Source organism: Synchiropus splendidus, chromosome 2 (assembly GCF_027744825.2).
Source record: "Synchiropus splendidus isolate RoL2022-P1 chromosome 2, RoL_Sspl_1.0, whole genome shotgun sequence".
Taxonomy (NCBI): Eukaryota; Metazoa; Chordata; class Actinopteri; order Syngnathiformes; family Callionymidae; genus Synchiropus; species Synchiropus splendidus.
Window position 1 is genome coordinate 34,365,165 of NC_071335.1, and position 17,242 is coordinate 34,382,406.

At 47.2% G+C, this 17,242-nt stretch overlaps 2 protein-coding genes across 3 annotated transcripts; both read right to left on the reverse strand.

Moving 5' to 3' along the window:
• Nucleotides 1-464: 464 nt before the first annotated feature.
• On the reverse strand, nucleotides 465-7,746 carry LOC128753691 (melanin-concentrating hormone receptor 1-like). The gene is made up of 2 exons (XM_053855636.1): nucleotides 7,643-7,746; nucleotides 465-1,489 (listed from the first exon to the last, which is right to left on the reverse strand). The coding sequence occupies exons 1-2, from the start codon at nucleotides 7,701-7,703 to the stop codon at nucleotides 465-467; spliced, it is 1,086 nt and encodes a 361-aa protein (XP_053711611.1). The 5' UTR covers nucleotides 7,704-7,746.
• A 938-nt stretch (nucleotides 7,747-8,684) lies between these two features.
• On the reverse strand, nucleotides 8,685-15,937 carry LOC128753689 (uncharacterized). Of its 2 annotated transcripts, none has more exons than XR_008413869.1 (2): nucleotides 9,029-15,937; nucleotides 8,685-8,778 (listed from the first exon to the last, which is right to left on the reverse strand). XR_008413869.1 is itself a non-coding variant. In XM_053855633.1 (2 exons), the coding sequence occupies exon 2, from the start codon at nucleotides 15,097-15,099 to the stop codon at nucleotides 9,262-9,264; it is 5,838 nt and encodes a 1,945-aa protein (XP_053711608.1). In that variant the 5' UTR covers nucleotides 15,100-15,285; nucleotides 15,536-15,937; the 3' UTR covers nucleotides 8,733-9,261. The 2 variants fall into 2 exon arrangements, 1 of the variants encoding a protein (XP_053711608.1); XM_053855633.1 differs by having other exon boundaries at nucleotides 8,733-15,285; nucleotides 15,536-15,937.
• Between the last annotated feature and the right edge of the window lie 1,305 nt (nucleotides 15,938-17,242).

Sequence of the window (17,242 nt, forward strand, 5' to 3'; positions counted from 1 at the left end):
AAGTAAATTGCTGAGCTGGTGAAGCCAAGAGACACAAACAGGTAACTGATTGACAAAAGACACAAGCAGCTGCAAGGTAAAAACAAACAAATACATTACACCACAGCAGCTCTAAAAACATTAAGTTTGTTTGTTTTCTTAGGCAATTTAATCTTCAATCGGATGCGAAATTCATTCAACAGCGCCATATAAACTAGATCAGGTGTTGGGCAAACTGGTCCTCAAAAGGCCGGGGAGGTCCAACCGAACAAGAGTTCAACCGATCAGGTGTCAGCTGCTTGAGCGCAATAACAATCCACTTCTTGAGCCAGTGAGCGTGGAGAGGTTGTTCCATTGGCTTGAGGATATCCTGTGTTTTCTAAAGTCATCCTTTGTTTTCCTGGTTGTTTCACTGATGTCTGGCTTCTACCACGAACCAAACTCTTCTGTTGAGAGAAGCCTTCGCTTCAACCTGAAAGAGCACTTTACTCAGACTCCTTATTCGAAGGTAGCATCACCTCGCTCGCCGGGTTCTCCTGCTGAGCTTCCTCAGGTACCATCCTGACACTCAGACTCCCTCCATCCGTAGTGCTGGGATTCACTTGAAACTTCCTGTTGAGGGGCCGCACAGCTCGAAGGAGCTGCCTCTTGAAAGTCTCACTGAGCATGATGTAAATGAAGGGATTGATGCAGCTGTTGGCGTAGCCCATGCTGATGGCGATGTTGTAGGCGTAAGAGAAGGCGATGCTGGGCTTCTGCACTCCGAGATGGACCAGCTGCAGGATGTAGTAAGGCGCCCAGCAGATGAAAAAGGCCAGGCAAATGGTGACGGCCATTCTGGTGACTTTTCTCGTGCGCACCCTCAGACTGCGAGGCGGCAGGGGCGCCACGCTGGTGGACATGTGCTGCAGGATCTTCAGGAACACAACGCAGATGATGGCTAAAGGAATTGCGAAGGCCAGAAAGAATTGGTAGAGAGTAAACCAGTAGGTGTCGGTGACCGGGTTGGGGAGTAGGAGAGCGCAGGCCACCAAGTCTTCGGTGAGCGGCATGAGGCCGGCATACATCCACACTGGCATGATGGTGAACAGGGACAGGACCCACACCAGGACGATCACCAGCACCGCCACGTACGGCGTGCGGATGTAGTTGAAGCGGATAGGATGGACTGTAGCCAGGTAGCGGTCAAAGGTCATTGCCGTGAGGATGTATGTGCTTACAATCTGACTGTTGGAGTCGAGGGCCGTGATTACCGTGCAGAGGGTGGCTCCGAAATGCCAGGTCCCGTCGCCCAGCAGCTGATGGAGCAGGAAAGGCATTCCCAGGAGGAACAGCACGTCCACTATTGACATGTTCAGGATGAAGATGTCCGGGACGCTTTGTCTGGCTCGGCATTTGGTCTTCTTCATGATAGTGTAGATCACGATGAAGTTCCCCATTATGCCCAGAACGCAGATGATGCTGAAGATGACAGGGAGGATGACGCTGCAGTGAAGGGTTCCGTCCAGAACTGAAGCAAGAGAATACAAGAGCGAAGAGGTTGTTATGCGCATCACCCTTTTTGAAAGCACAGCAGACATCAGAAACACAAAAAAACAACCCCAAACAACACAAAGATGTTGAGGATATCTCAGGACCTGTGGGCCAATAAGTAGGGACGACCTGGACGTAATACATTACATGAATAGAGAACAGTGCACTTTCAATGCTTCATTGTTCCATGAGTCATTTCACCCCACTCCTCCTCGGTTCCCCCGTCATCCATCTTGTAGCGCTGCTTTGGGGTGGTGTGATAACAAAATAAACAATAAACAATAAACAAAATCCTCCTCACAAGGGGCACACGCTCCGAAAGTTAGGTCTCCTGAGACACTTGTAACCACACGTGTTGGCAGGTCTCAAGTTGAGTCAGTCTTGATTTTATTGTTTGCCATTTTATTAATTTTCGAGTCTCCCTGTCTCCACTACTTGCAGTTAATTCCACGTGGTTCTAGGTTTTGTCACATATCTACCGTACATTCACAAGGATCACCTGCTGTTGCTACAAAAGTGACTTGTACATGTGGCAGAAACTGCTTTTGAAATGTTCATTTAAAATCTCAATTTAAAACTGAATGCGTATAAGGTGGCAGGCCGGACAAACATGCTGTTGTTGCCTAACTACTTGCATTTTATTTCTCTATGTTAAACTTCCACAGTATACAGCTCAGTTTTTGTGGTACTGGAATAAATAACATGGTTGAAAAATACATCCAAACAAGTAGAACAATTTAAATCAATTGAAGAATGACGCAGGAATGGCAGTGCTACAAAGGACAGAAACAAGGCTGTATAATCCGATCAGCAGTTCAAAGGTCAGCCCTACTTTGACACTTGCCGGACTGCAGTAGTTACTGTCTGGCTTTTGTGCAGAAAATGACTGTGAAACTTTTGTACTCTGGCATGTGTACTTTGTAGGGAATTTTTAAACTTTTTGAAACAACAAAAAGTTACTTTGAGGGTTTTTTTCCATATATAGTGGTGCCTCGGTTTTCGAACGTCCCGGAATTCAAACAAATCGGAGTTGGAACAAAAATTTCGAGATTTTTTTGCTTCAGATTTTGAACGGAAATCCAGAACTCGAACGCCGCACATAACGTGCGTGGACCGATCAGCTGACCCACGACACGCTTTGATATTGTGTATAACGCAGCCTCTGTATGCAGACGTGTCCCGTTAGCTACATTTACTGACTGTTTTTTCTTCATATTGAGGTGTAAAACCTTTCCTGTCTCCGCACTGGACCGTGGTAGAGTGTCACAGGGGAGGTGCTCGCTCTCCACAACTCCGAGGCTCAGACAGGGATGAGGCGAGTCTGGGACAGAGCTAAGTTACTTGGTTTATGACTGTGTCACAGCCAAACTGCACAGAAGCGCACATTCAGAGCTGGACACGCACCGGGCACCTCTTCACTTCTGGAGAGACGTCACTCACTCAGCAACCCCTCCCACATGCAGCGGCCACACACATAGAGGAACAGTGCACCTGTAGCAGACACTCTACTTTCACTCCTACAAAAGCCTGTTTTAAGGCTTGGAACGCATTGTTTCTTTCTCCATTCATTGTAATGGGAAAAATCGATTAAGATTTCGAACAATTCGCTTCTCGAACAGCCGTCTGGAACGGATTGTGGTCAAGAACCGAGGTACCACTGTATATTGTTATTTGAGCAACAGTCCTCGTACGTTTTTCTTGTACATTGGCGATGGTCACAAGTTTCACTGCAGTACAAAGACAAATGGTATCAGTGGCCATTCTATTAGTATGAGTACTTAACCTGGTATCGGACCGGTATTCGTTCTTCATTTGATTTCTATTTTTCCCTTTTTAATTCTTGTGTTGAATGAATGATGCTTGAAAGAATATGGTGGTGGATGTCCTGAAACTGCACTGGTCTCCAGCAGTTTTAGCTACAGAGAAAGGACAGTACACTTCAATGGTCTCAGTTGTAGGTGCACTGCAACTCAAGTGTTGATCAGACATAAAATATGAAGGTATTTCCATGGCAAAAGATTAATGAGTGGCGTGGACCGAGGAGGGAGAGGGGAGACATTAGGCTGAATCACTTGTGGACAGAGAGAGCGAAGGGACAGTGTGTGTCATGAAAGACAGCGAATTAACCTTGCTGTGGTTTTATCTGATTTTTATCTCACTAAATGGTTCAATCCACTTACATTTGGAATATTTCACATCCAATCCCCACCATTTATCTTTTCCCACCATTTAGAATGTTTTTTTTTGAGAACGGTGACAGCTAGTTAAAGCTACTGCGGCTCAGCTCCACTCTAAACTGCAGGTTGTCACCTTCAAAAGAGCTGTGCTCCGGATGGCAGGAACATAGAACTTGCAGCCGGTTCTTTGAGGCGGAGAATTCTAAAAGCGGTGAGAGGAAACCTGGAGTAACACTGGTGCATCAACTGTGCAATCCAAAGAGGTGGTTCTGCTGGGTCTGATTTTGTGGACGTTGAATCAGAAAGTGTCGACGTTTATTGGCTGCTAAATGTTAGTCAGTATTCACAAGACAGTTGCTGTGGCCCAACATTCGTGCCACAATAGAACCACTTGATGAAGGACCCTCACACATGTATTTTTTAGGTTGTTAAAAAGTTGTCTGTTTGATGAGACCTGGGATTAAAGCATCAGTCAGAGGGTCTGCATGACAGCTGTCAGACTGCTGTCCTTTTTTGTCAAATATGATTTCAAGGCAGAAAGCTGAGTGTGAAACAGGCTCCACACCTTGGATCAAGTTTGACGGTACAGTCATTCTCAGCACGGTCCTGTGCTCTACATGAGTGACGGAGTGATTGTACAGATGCGTTCATTTTAAACTGTCAAAGTGTAAGAGTTTGTGTCTTTGTCCTAGATGGTGATTGTGTCGATGTGTGCGCTGTTGAACTCAGGGTCAGATACAATGTGAGGGTTTTGAGTTCACCCGTCTGTCAGTAGTGACACTGTGTCTGCAGTGATGCAGCTATCTGACTGGCTGTCTCTGTTAATGCTGTCCATAGGTTTGAATTGTTCCCTTCAAGAGTTATTTATGTAGAAGCCAAGTCTTCTTTTAGTTGAAGCTTCCACAGTCTGGTAGACCTCAGCGACAGTGCAGTCAGACTGAGCTGGTTAGATGGTATTATATTACTTCTGTCAAGCTCCAGGAAGTCGCTGCTTGCACTGGGACACTTGACCCTGTGAGTCCTGCCTTGAGTCCCAACTTGCACTGTGACAGAGGTAATGACTACACCATGTTGGTTTAAAACAAGCTCACAGGCAAGGAGAGGTCTTCTCATTTATATGGATATATATTTGCTTGCTTATTGTGTTGTGATGGTAAACCCCGTTGGGAAATTTACAAACCATAGATTTTACCCCAGCATTCTTCTTGAGTACACTTTAATAACTTTTTTTCCCTCACTGTGAAGAGCTCTGCAGGTCTGGTATGAACAGCTGTAACTTGTCTTGTTGTGTTTTAAAGACATATTTTCAATACAACAAAATAAAAAGCTACTTAATTGAAAGGTAAGTCTCTTATTTTGAAAGGTTCAGCTCCAGAACTATGTTTAATGGCCCATGTGAAAAGAAGATATTTTAGGATCTTACTGAGTTTTATTTTGCTGATAATATGATACAAAATATGTCATTTCGTTCAAGTTTAGTTTATGCTGTAAGCTGCAAGGTTTTGCTGACAGATATTGTGTGTTTGCATTAGACATTTTCACACTGTTGGCAAGTTACATTACTGTATTTCAGTAGAGAGGCTGATTCCACTGTGGTGGGTCGGCAGGGCTACCAAAATTATGATCATCATTTTCTATTGACCTTCTTTACATTATGAAAGTAGAGTGATAGATCAATATGATAGCGAAGTAGATGACTTGCTGACATTCAGGCCTTATACCTGGCCTCACATAGCACACGACTTGCACCTGTCATGTGACTGGCTGTTCACTTGTGTTATGTCATTCAACAGAGTCGAACCAGAGCCACATTCGGGGCCTGTCAGCAGAGATATCGAATACAGTGGTACCTCAGTTCTCGACCATAATCTGTTTCAGACAGCCGTTCGAATTGTTCGAAATCTGAATCGATTTTTCCCATTACAATGAATGGTAAAAGAAATCATGCGTTCCAAGCCTTAAAACAGGCTTTTGTAGGAGTGAATGTAGAGTGTCTGCTGCAGGTGCGCTGTTCCTCTATGTGTGTGGCCGCTGCATGTGGGAGGGGTTGCCGAGTGAGTGAGGTCTCTCCAGAAGTGAAGAGGTGCCCGGTGCGTGTCCAGCTCTGAATGTGCGCTTCTGTGCAGTTTGGCTGTGACAAAGTCATAAACCAAGTCACGCTCTGTCCCAGACTCGCCTCATCCCTGTCCCAGCTCCAGCCCACAACAGGACATTAAACCCTGGAGTGTGCGCTCCAGCCTGTCGAGAGCGAGCTCCTCCCCTGTGACACTCTACCACGGTCCAGTGTGGAGACAGGAAAGGTTTTACACCTCAATATGATGAAAAAACAGTCAGTAAATGTAGCTAACGGGACACGTCTACATACTGAGGCTGCGTTATACACAATAACAAAGCGCGTCGTGGGTCAGCTGATCGGTCCGCGCACATGATGTTTTTTCGAGTTCTGGATTTTCATTCAATATCCGAAGCAAAAAAAAAATCTCGAAATTTTTGTCCAAAGTCCGTTTGAAAACTGAGGTACCACTGTATATCTACTTGCTTTTTTAACCCACAATGGCCAAAGGAATATAAATAATGCACACTGCTGCTAAAAGACTTCCATTTTTTATTCAGATGCTTCAATGAGGTTGCAGCCTTGTTGGTGTCCATCTGATATTAGCTACTGATACTAGCTAAAATGTCCTCCCATTCTGGAATGAGTCAGAAACAGGATCCAACCTTTTGAATTCTCTCTTTGAAATGTAGCACTCCGGAGATCTGTATCCCTTCAGTGAGCCAAAGTTTCCCTCTCAGTAGCTCACAGTATTCAGTCACATCCCTGAACAGTCAGCTTGACCCACTATAACAGGTGGCGCCTCATTTTCACAGCTCAGACGGTGGCACTCTTGCTTTAAAAATAAAGTGAGCCGACTTGAACATCTCATCCTCTCATTCACTCTGGCTATGAATGGGAACTGTTGGAGAGCAAGCCTAACCCTAACCCTAACCCTAACCCTAACCCTAACCCTAACCTCTTTTTCGGCGTCCTCCCCGGTGAGTTACCCATGTGGGAGGAGTCCTCGGGGCAGACCTGGGGCACATTGGAGAGAATCTCTCTCAGTTGCCGGCTAACATTTCCCAGAAGAGCTTGAGGTCTCTGGGAAGAGGGCAGTCCCTTTCTCCAGCTTCTGCCGCTGCAACCCAACCTCGGATGACATGGATGTTGAATTAAAAACTCAGCACAGTGACAGTCCAGTGTTTTTAAATCCCAGGTGGCTCCTTATTTTCGAAGACTGGTGGTGAAGTTTTGACGTTGCATGTGCGTTCTTCATTTGTGGCGGCAGCATGAGTGTCATTCTTCTGCTGCCAAGCTGACGTGTGTTCCACTGCTTCCAATGGTTACAGCTCCAGCGTGTTCATTAAAATTTCTGGACTGCTGTTATTGTTGCCATTGATTTTACTCCATGCAAACATCAAGTCACACATGGCTATTAGGAAGGACATCTCTGACAGCCCTCAACAAACACTGCAGAAAAGGCAGTTTGATGCAATAAAATAAAAAAAATAAAAATAAAAGTTGAATATGCTCCTGTTTATGACTCTGCTGGCTTAATAGTTGCGTATAATAATAGAATTCTATTTAATACAGTCTGAAAGAACAATTCAGCATTTTTAAATGGGAGTTAAATAATTAAAATATAAATAATTATTTCTACAAAATATGCAAATATCAACTAAAAGGTGATGGATTTCATTAAGATGTGAATTTAAGTGTTAACCAACGGTGTGGAAAACGAAGAAATAATGATGAACATAACTTTCTCTTGTTAAGATCACACAAGCGTTAGTTCATATACAACTACAGTGGCAGTGCGACAAGACAACAAGAGGAGCAGAGGAACATTACGCAGGTGGTTCAGTTAGATGCTGCGATAAGTTCCATTCAAAGGACCGTGAACGTGAAGCGCACCCACCTGATGGTGACGTCAAGTTGGTGTCCGCCACGGAAAAATTGGAGTCGTCCAGGAAATCCATCTGAAGGAATACAAGTCGAGAAGCGTGTTCTTCGGATCCCAGAGGTGGGAATGATTCCAGCAGAAACGGACAGGTGGATGCGGGAGCGGGAGGTGAGAGGGAGCGCGCCGCTTCTATCCTGCGCTGTCTGCGCTGCGCGGCGCTGCTCGCCACGGAGAGAAAGCCGCCGCTTGAGCGTTGAAATGACCCAAACAAATGCACCATCCTCTTGTGCGCTGTTGAGGTGTGAGAGAGTCTGACTTTACTCTCAGCGTCTTTTTAATCAAACACTTGTCTTGATACTTATATAAATATTTCCCTTTAGTCCTCCACGCATCTTCCAGGGAAAGAAAAAATATTAATACAAAAAATAAAAATAAAAAGAAAAATTGACCAATATCAATGGTGTGACATTGAGAGATGGGATTTTTTTTAATGATTAAAAAAAAAAACTATGAGACACTTTATATACAAAGTTTTAGACATCTATTTTATAAAACGTAGAAAAAGAGAGATTGTCCATCTCTCTGGCTTCACCTCCATACTGCAGTTCTCCTGGTGCAGGGGACCCGTCCCTCAACATGCTCTGTTCAGTCCACACTTCAGTTATTTCATCACCACCTCAGAATATGAATAAGGCCCAGGAGCACAAGGTAATTGTTCACACTGCAAAGCCTGTTTGCTCAATCAATAACTTTATTCCTTTTTAAACAAACATGGATTCAGCCTGGACTGATGGAGGTGTGTGGTTTTCAGAGGCTACGATTCAGATGCAACTGCTTCAATGCATCTGATAACAAGCAAGGGGCATTTTCTTCCATCGTTTTGCTCGTCTCCTGTGTTTCTTCTTCTGCAGCATTATTGACAGACAAAAGTATCGATTGAGCTCGGTCTTTGTATTTGTTCTGGACTTGCTTGTCCCAAATTACCGTTATATGTGAGTAAACAGGAGTGATTGCACGGGTTCAATTAGGTGCTACAGCAGTTCAAGATGGGGTATCGATTAGAATACCGGAGGAGGTCGAAGAGAGGAGGAGGATGGTCCTGATTCAGAGGTGTTTATTTGCAGCACTCAGTACAGCATCAATATTAGTTTCTGTAATAAAGGAAATCACAATTCACGTCAGGTTACTAACTACTGAACAAAGATGCAGGCGTCTCTAAGTCCACATACAACACAAGCAACACAGATCCATAAACGGCCCAACGGCGACATCTAGTGACCGACATAGAACTACACGCAACTCGGACTCTGGGACAAGCGTTACGGACACATATAAACAACGACCTGTGCAACATGTGCATCCGTACAACACGGTGCTTAACATGAGTGAAGCTCAACTTACTTCTGCTCAGTCACTCAAACGCTTGAGTGCTGCTGAACTAGGACCCGACGCGACCACGACCGAACACGAGCTCCACACATAGGGAAAAGGAACGATGGGAAAAGGGAACGATGGGAAAAAGGAACGTGACGTAAATGCAAATGAGCAAAAGGCTCTTAAAGTGACAGACTCATGGTGGGAGCCTTTTATACAGCCGCCCCCAAATGTGTAAGGCACATTTGCTACAATAAATCTTAACCGTTCCTGACCATTGACCCTGAACACGGTGGAGGTTCTTCCTCCCCAGATGGAATAGCAGGTAGCACCACGAGCCGGGCAACTGGTCGAGTGTAGACATGTCCCTTGATGTTCACATCAGCTGACCGGATGCACCCGTCAGTACTGCGATGAACTTTCACCACGCGTCCTACAGACCATTGGGCGCGTGGCAATTGAGGCTCCACCACCATGACGACTGCTTCGTTCAGGAGTTCAGGAGGGGAGGAATTCCATTTCTGGCGGACCTGCAGACTGGGTAGATATTCCCTGATGAACCTGGACCAAAACTGATCCGCAAGAACCTGGGAGTGCCTCCATCGTTTACGGCTCAGAATCTCTGTTTCTGGGTAGACTACTTGGGGGAGGGATCCATCAGGCCGCCCCATGAGTAGGCTATTTGGAGTGATGGGGTCGAGATCTGCAATATCCGCGGACACGTAGCCTAATGGCTTTGAGTTGAGGATGGCTTCGACTTCCAGCAGAACGGTAAGTAGGACCTCTTCTTGGACTGGTTGGGAGCCTAGGCAGGCATAGAGGGCAGCTTTGACCGACCGAATTTCCCTTTCCCACACTCCTCCGAAGTGTGGGGCCGCTGGAGGATTGAAACAGAACTTGATCTGTTGCTGTGCCAGTTGGATTTGCAAGCTTTGGACCATGCTGCTATAGGCCTCTTGGAGTTCTCTTTCTCCAGCTTTAAAGTTGGTCCCTCTGTCTGACCACACCTCTGCAGGGGTTCCTCTTCTTGCAATGAATCTCCGCAAGGCCATCAGGTAAGCATCAGCATCCAGGCTATTGAGGAGATCCAGGTGCACAGCTCTGGTCGTCATACATTTAAATATGAGCCCCCAGCGTTTCTCATGTCGTCTTCCAACTTTCACCACCATAGGCCCAAAACAATCCACGCCTGTGGAGTAGAATGCTGGCTTGTGCAGTCTGAGGCGGGCAACAGGGAGATCTGCCATCCTAGGAACAGAAGGCCGCGCTCGCCAGCGTTGACAGTCAGGACACGTACGTTGGTATCTTCGAATCAGTTCCCGCCCTCGAAGGATCCAGTATGATCTTCGCAGCTCCGCAAAGACCCGTTCTGAGCCAGGGTGGTGTAGGTCTTTATCGTACTTCTGGACAAGTAGGTGTGTCGTAGGGTGAGAGGCATCCAGGACTATAGGGTGCAATGATGGGTGTTCTTGACCGGCCAAACGTCTGAACCGACCGCCGACCCTGATAAGGTTCAATGACATGTCCATTTCTGGGGAGAGGGTGAGCAAGCGACTCCCCGCTGAGACGGGCTTGCCTGCTGCTAGGAGCTTGTAGTCTTCAGGAAAGGACTGTTGTTGGGCTAGTCTAAGGACCTGATTCTCCGCTTGGTGGTAATGCTCTGCGATCAGGGAAGGACTACATGTCTCTGACTGGTACATGTCTTGTACAGTGGCATCTATGAGCTCCTGCCATGTGTTGTGCACCTTGTCACCTGTAAGAGGGGGTGAAGTAGCTGTTAGTCCACAGTGAGTGACCTTTCGGAGCTCGGTTTCCTCTTCGGCTGATGCCAGGGAAGGTTGCTCAGGCCAATGTTCAGGGCTTTGGAGGAGGAAGGTAGGTCCACAAACCCATCTATTTGGCTCTACCAGAGATGCTAGGGTCTTCCCCCTAGTCAGGTCATCGGCTGGGTTATTCTCGGACTCAACATAGCGCCAAGTGCACTTCTCAGTTAACTCCTGTATCTCTGCTACTCTCACCCCTACAAAGGCCTTGTACCGGCAGGACTGAGATTGTAACCAGGTCAAAACAGTTGTGGAGTCTGACCACAATACAATGCGGTCCAGATTCAGGGTGAGTTCTTTCTCAATGAGATAGGCTAATTTGGCACCCACCAGGGCTGCACAGAGTTCTAGGCGTGGAATGGATTGGATACGCTTGGGGGCCACTCTTGATCGAGCCATGATGAATGACAAGCAGGTCCCTACAGAAGGGCTTTGTGTCCTGAGGTAGGCAACTGCTCCGTAGACCTGCTCAGAGGCATCTGCAAAAATGTGGATCTCGTGAGTAGCACCCTCTAGCTGGATGTCCTTAGGCATATATGGTCGTGGGAAGGATAGGTGAGGTAGGGACTGCAGTTCGGCCTCCCAGTTTGACCAGGCCTGTAGGAGCTCGGGAGGTAGATTGGGATCATCCCAGCTGCGCTGCTTGTCCCATAGCTGCCGAATGATGAGCTTGGCCCGAGTAGAGAAGGGCAGTAGGAGGCCTAAAGGGTCATATTGAGAGGCAAGAACTCGATAGATGTTCCTCAAGGTAGGTATCTCATAGGTCACTGGCCGATGTTTATAACTCAGGGTGTCCGTGCTCCAGTTCCAACTGAGGCCAAGTGTTGACTCGAGGGGGTTTGACTTGTCCTGCATAAGCCACAGGTCAAGGCTCTCTGACCTGGCTTCATGAGGTAGGTGACTCAGGGCATCTGGATTGTTGCAGGCCCATTGTCGCAGATCAAAACCGGCGGGGGCCAGAAGTTCTCTGAGCTGATCAACTAAAAGTTTTGCTTCATCAGGAGTGCACACACTCTGCAGGCAGTTGTCCACATAGAAACACTTTTCAACTGAAAATCTCAGCTTATCACCTGGCTGGCTGTTGGCTGCAACGTGACTCTGCAGGGCGTAAGTGGCACAGCATGGGCTACATGTGGTGCCAAATGGAAGGACTTGCCACTCATATACCTTGGGAGCTTCATCCCCATTTAGGTCACGCCACAGGAACCGCAACAGTGGTCGATCTTCAGGTAGGAGTCGAACCTGGTGGAACATTCCTTTGATGTCTCCACTAACCGCCACAGGATATTCACGGAACCTTAGCAGGACTCCGAGCAGGGAAGCGCCAAGAGTAGGTCCAGGAAGAAGGTATTGGTTAAGGGTCTGTCCCAAGTATTGGTGTGAACAGTTAAACACAAGGCGATTTTTTCCATTGTGGCTGACAAGGTGGTGAGGAATATACCAACATTCTTTTGGTGGAATGGTTTCAGGAGCCACTTCTTGCACAATGCCAGAGTCGATGAGCCTTTGCATCTCCACCTTATAGGCTTTAGCTTGAATAGGGTTCTTACGGAGACGTCTCTCGGTGCTACGCAACAGCGGCATGACTGAATCAGTTGGAGCACTGAGCTGTGGCATGTTGGGATGGCGCAACAATGGGGTGGCATACCTCGAAATTCCATCCACCTTGGTCCGGGCAGTCTTGGTCTCAAGCACCGCAACAGCCAGCTTATCTTGCTTTGAACGAGTAGCCTCTTTCTCGTTTCGGTAGGGGACTGTATCTATCTCCCAAAGCCTTTTGACGTGCTTGAACAATTCATCGCCAGTCGATGGTGAGGATATGAAGAGACACTGGGTTTCGTCAGTGAGCCGCCCCGTGCTTCTCACAGGACCCTGGAGGGTCCACCCGAGTCTTGTGTGGATAGCTGCTGGACCCCCAGGCGGTCCAAGCCGGACAGGCTCCACAGGGGTGATAAGATGAGGCTGATCTGATCCAATGAGAAGGGAGGGCTGGGCTCCCTTCAAAGCTGGAATGGGAAGCCCTCTGAGGTGTCGAAACCTCCTCTGCAGGCGATCAACAGGATAGCTGTGCTGAGCCAGGCTGAGACGGCTAGCTGTGAACGCTCCTGCAATGTTGTATCTGTTCTCAGGGTTGGTAGCTGGGGAGACGCTGAAAGACACCTTATGGCCATGGAGCACCTGGATGTCCTGACGTACTGTCCGCAGTGGGAGATCTTCAGGAAGGCCCTTCATATCAAGGAACTTAGCTGCAGCAGGGAGAAGCATAGTTCTCTCTGACCCGTCATCTAGAATGGCAAAGGTCTCCAGAGTTCGCTTCCCATACTGTACGAGCACTGGCACAACTTTCAATAGGACTCTGTTCCCAGTTCCATGACGGTCAAGGTAGAGGGCATCTGAGGTGGAACTAGTTAGGCAGGCTTCTTCTCTAACTGCAGTATTCATGCTCCCACTTGTTGCTCTTGTATTTATTTCGTGAAGGGCCAATAGGTGTTTCTTCTGGCAAATGTTGCAGGCTTTCTTCAATGTGCACTGTGCTGCTTGGTGTTGCCGAGCACATCGCCAGCACCGATTATTAGCCTGGATCCATTCTTTCAGTTGATCTTTGGAAAGCTTGGCGACGTCACTGCATTGACTGAAATAATGCTCCTTGCTCTCACAGTAAGCACAGTAGGCTTTTGTCTTAGTTTGGTTCTTCACTGGACTCTCTTTACCTGGCTGTATGGGGGGCACTGGTGGCTCTTCAGCACCATGCAGGATTGTAGTTGTTTGTTTCTTGGGGCTCTCACTCTTAGCATAGCTTCGATCTCGGCTTCCTCTTCCCCCGAGCTGATTATCGAATCCTTGACACCATGACTCATAACGGAGCCACTCGGATAGCTCATACAATGTATGTCCAGCTCTTGGTTGCTTGCCCTGGTGTCTACGAAAGTCAGCTCGCTGTTCTGGAGGTAGTTTGCTCAGCAATCGAGCTACATGTGAGCCACAGTTCAGTTCAATTTCACCTTCAGGTCCCAGGGTCTGCAACAGGCCTACCAATGACTGGATTTGAAGTGAAAACCTTTGGAATGCTGCGGCATCTCCCCGCCTAACTTCAGGGGCCTCTAATACGCTAGCTATTTTTCGTAGAGCCAGGTGATGAGGTTGGCCAAACTTGTCATGTAGGGCCATCATTGTGTGAGTGTAGGGGGTTGGTGAGTTTAAATAAGCATCCGCTATGAGTTTGGCTTCATCGAACTTTAAATGATCAACCAGTACTTGGTACTTAAAGAGTTCAGTAGCATCGACTGGCAGGAGGTTTTCCAAAGCTATGCGAAGCCTCGCAAACTCACTTGGGTCAGGGTGCAGGAACTTTGGGATGGTCGGCTGTGGGCCTCTATATACCTGCTCAGGCACATGACGACCCGGGTTGGGTGACGTTGCATAGACTTCTGGAAGCTGATAGGCTGATGTAGACGTGGGGCGTGTGCGGCCTGGGTAGGAGGGAATAAGCCGTGGCTGTGAGAAAGTCGGTTGTCTTCGGGGAAAGGGTCCCGAAGCATGGGAGTGATCTGGTTGGCCTGGTTTCACCAGCGGTGGAGGGGGAGGAGGGTAGGCAGCAGCGTTGTCCGCGTAGTAGATTGGACCAGCATGTTGTCGTTGATCAAGCTGAAGGTTGTGAATACTGTCATAAAGGTCAGTCTCCGCTGAGGGCCAGGGTGGAGGATCAGGCCAGTTCTCTTCCTCGTCTTCATCTGTTGCACTATAGGTTTGGCAACCAACGACGACAGGTCTTGGCTCCCGACCTATGCGTGATGGAGCTCGACTAGCAGCTTGACCAATGTCTGCTTTCAAGGAACAGGCCAACTGGAGGAGCTCTTTAATCTCGCACCGCGCCTCGTCCAGTGCTCTCATGCCGGACTGAAAAACTTGTTGTTGTTGCATAAGTCGAGCATTCTCCTCTTGGATGGCTCTCATCTCGGAGTAGTAGGGCTCCTGACTTGAGTAGGAAGGTGAAGGGTTATCGGGACAGTGCCAGTCGCTTCCCTGGAGATGACCGGGGGTTCGTCGAGGGGTCTCTGGTTGAGCCGCAAGCCCTGAAAGTCCACTGTAGGGGGCTTGGTCTGAATAGCGGGGCATGGTACGCGATAAATCTTCTCTGGTGGTTGATGATGTTAATCCCTTCTGTCCACTGTGAGGGATGCCTGCATACTCCACTTCAAAGTCTAGAAGTCTGACAGGAGGACGTGTTCGTCGCCGAGGTCTGACGACAGGGTGGATCTCTCCATCTGAGTCCATCTTGGACGCTGTATCCGGCTCGAAGGACCAAATAAACAGGAGTGATTGCACGGGTTCAATTAGGTGCTACAGCAGTTCAAGATGGGGTATCGATTAGAATACCGGAGGAGGTCGAAGAGAGGAGGAGGATGGTCCTGATTCAGAGGTGTTTATTTGCAGCACTCAGTACAGCATCAATATTAGTTTCTGTAATAAAGGAAATCACAATTCACGTCAGGTTACTAACTACTGAACAAAGATGCAGGCGTCTCTAAGTCCACATACAACACAAGCAACACAGATCCATAAACGGCCCAACGGCGACATCTAGTGACCGACATAGAACTACACGCAACTCGGACTCTGGGACAAGCGTTACGGACACATATAAACAACGACCTGTGCAACATGTGCATCCGTACAACACGGTGCTTAACATGAGTGAAGCTCAACTTACTTCTGCTCAGTCACTCAAACGCTTGAGTGCTGCTGAACTAGGACCCGACGCGACCACGACCGAACACGAGCTCCACACATAGGGAAAAGGAACGATGGGAAAAGGGAACGATGGGAAAAAGGAACGTGACGTAAATGCAAATGAGCAAAAGGCTCTTAAAGTGACAGACTCATGGTGGGAGCCTTTTATACAGTGAGAGTATTATATCCTCCTGCGTCCTGTTTCACTGCTCCATCAGAATGTCTATTGCCATATCCAGATCAGAGCGAGGAGTTTGCCTTGATCCTGGGTCCAAGCGAACTCAAATGCAGGGAACAATCCACAAGGAAAAAAATGATGAAAACGCTGAGGAACCACAGAAGAAGACAGGTTCTGTCGTGTGTCATTCGCATTGCTAACCAAATGATGCACTAGCGTGGACTGAGGATGAGGTTGCACTGTCACTATGAGTCACACTTTACTATTAAGCCACAAATACAACAAAGCTCAACAAAGGAGATCAAACCCTCAGTGTCATGGAGTTTTGGTTTTGGCTCTTTGGTCCTAGATTCTAAGGAATAAACAAAGCAAAATCAAGCACCAAACCAGAACTGCGACACAACCAGTGCCTCAGTGCTGTCATTCTCTTGCTGTGCCCTTTTTAACTGAGTGTCAACTTCCTGTGCAAAGCGCCACAGAATCCGTCACAAGTGCAGTCTGATTCCAGTTGAGCTCGCACTTGAATAAATGTGGGACTGCAAAAGTTGAATACCAAAGTAGCTTATTTGGGCTTGACATTTCACATTTAAAATGCCAGTCTTGACTGAGGCACTAATTCCGTCTTCTCAACTGCCATGTACACATCACCCACCCACTGCCCTTCAGACGTTCACCTAAAGGGAGCCACACACATAGTGACAGTAGGGCTTTTCTTGTCCCAACTACTCCTTTCTAACCACGGATGGTAAACACCTCTTTTAAAAAAGACTCCTAAAAACACATGATCTTGTCCATGGACAACAAGCTCCTCAGGTGAAAATCTTAGTTCACCTCATGCTTGACAGTTGCAGCTGAGTACCTGGCTGCATTGGAAGGGGAGAATGGAAGCGTTGAACTGCATCAACATTGTTTCAGATAAGAAGTGGATCTAGGTCGGAGTGATGTCCACAGTACAGCAATTCAGAGTGAAGGTGATGGCAGCGCAGGTCCTTCGTTCTATCCTGGTAATATCATTTGTATACCTCAGAAGCTTCACTGTGTACTGAGTGACCTTGCCAAACTTTTTAACTGCATTAAAACAATGTGTAAAGCCCACAGTTTTACAGCAAGTCTCCCCTAAGTCCATGTATTTTCCCGTTATAACAGAAATTTTTCAATGCACAAAGAACCGTCACTTCAGCATTTCACATTTCCTCCAGTGATATTTGCCAGTTATTGAAAAAAAAAAAAAAGGAAATTATAAAAATGGCATTTCAGCATCAGAAAATTAATCAAAATGACTCTTATCCAAATGCAGGCCAGATCAGAGTGTAACTGCGTCAGCTAATCACTATATGTACAAGTTACCTGCATGTAACCCCAGTTCTATTTCGTACGTGCTCCGCCCTCCACTTCCTTCGCTATTGGTTTATCCTTTATAATGCGTCACCTTTGCCCTTAAGATCTCTCATATACTCTCCACCCTGAGCCCCTGATATAAACCCTCCACTACTGCGAATCAACCCAGTT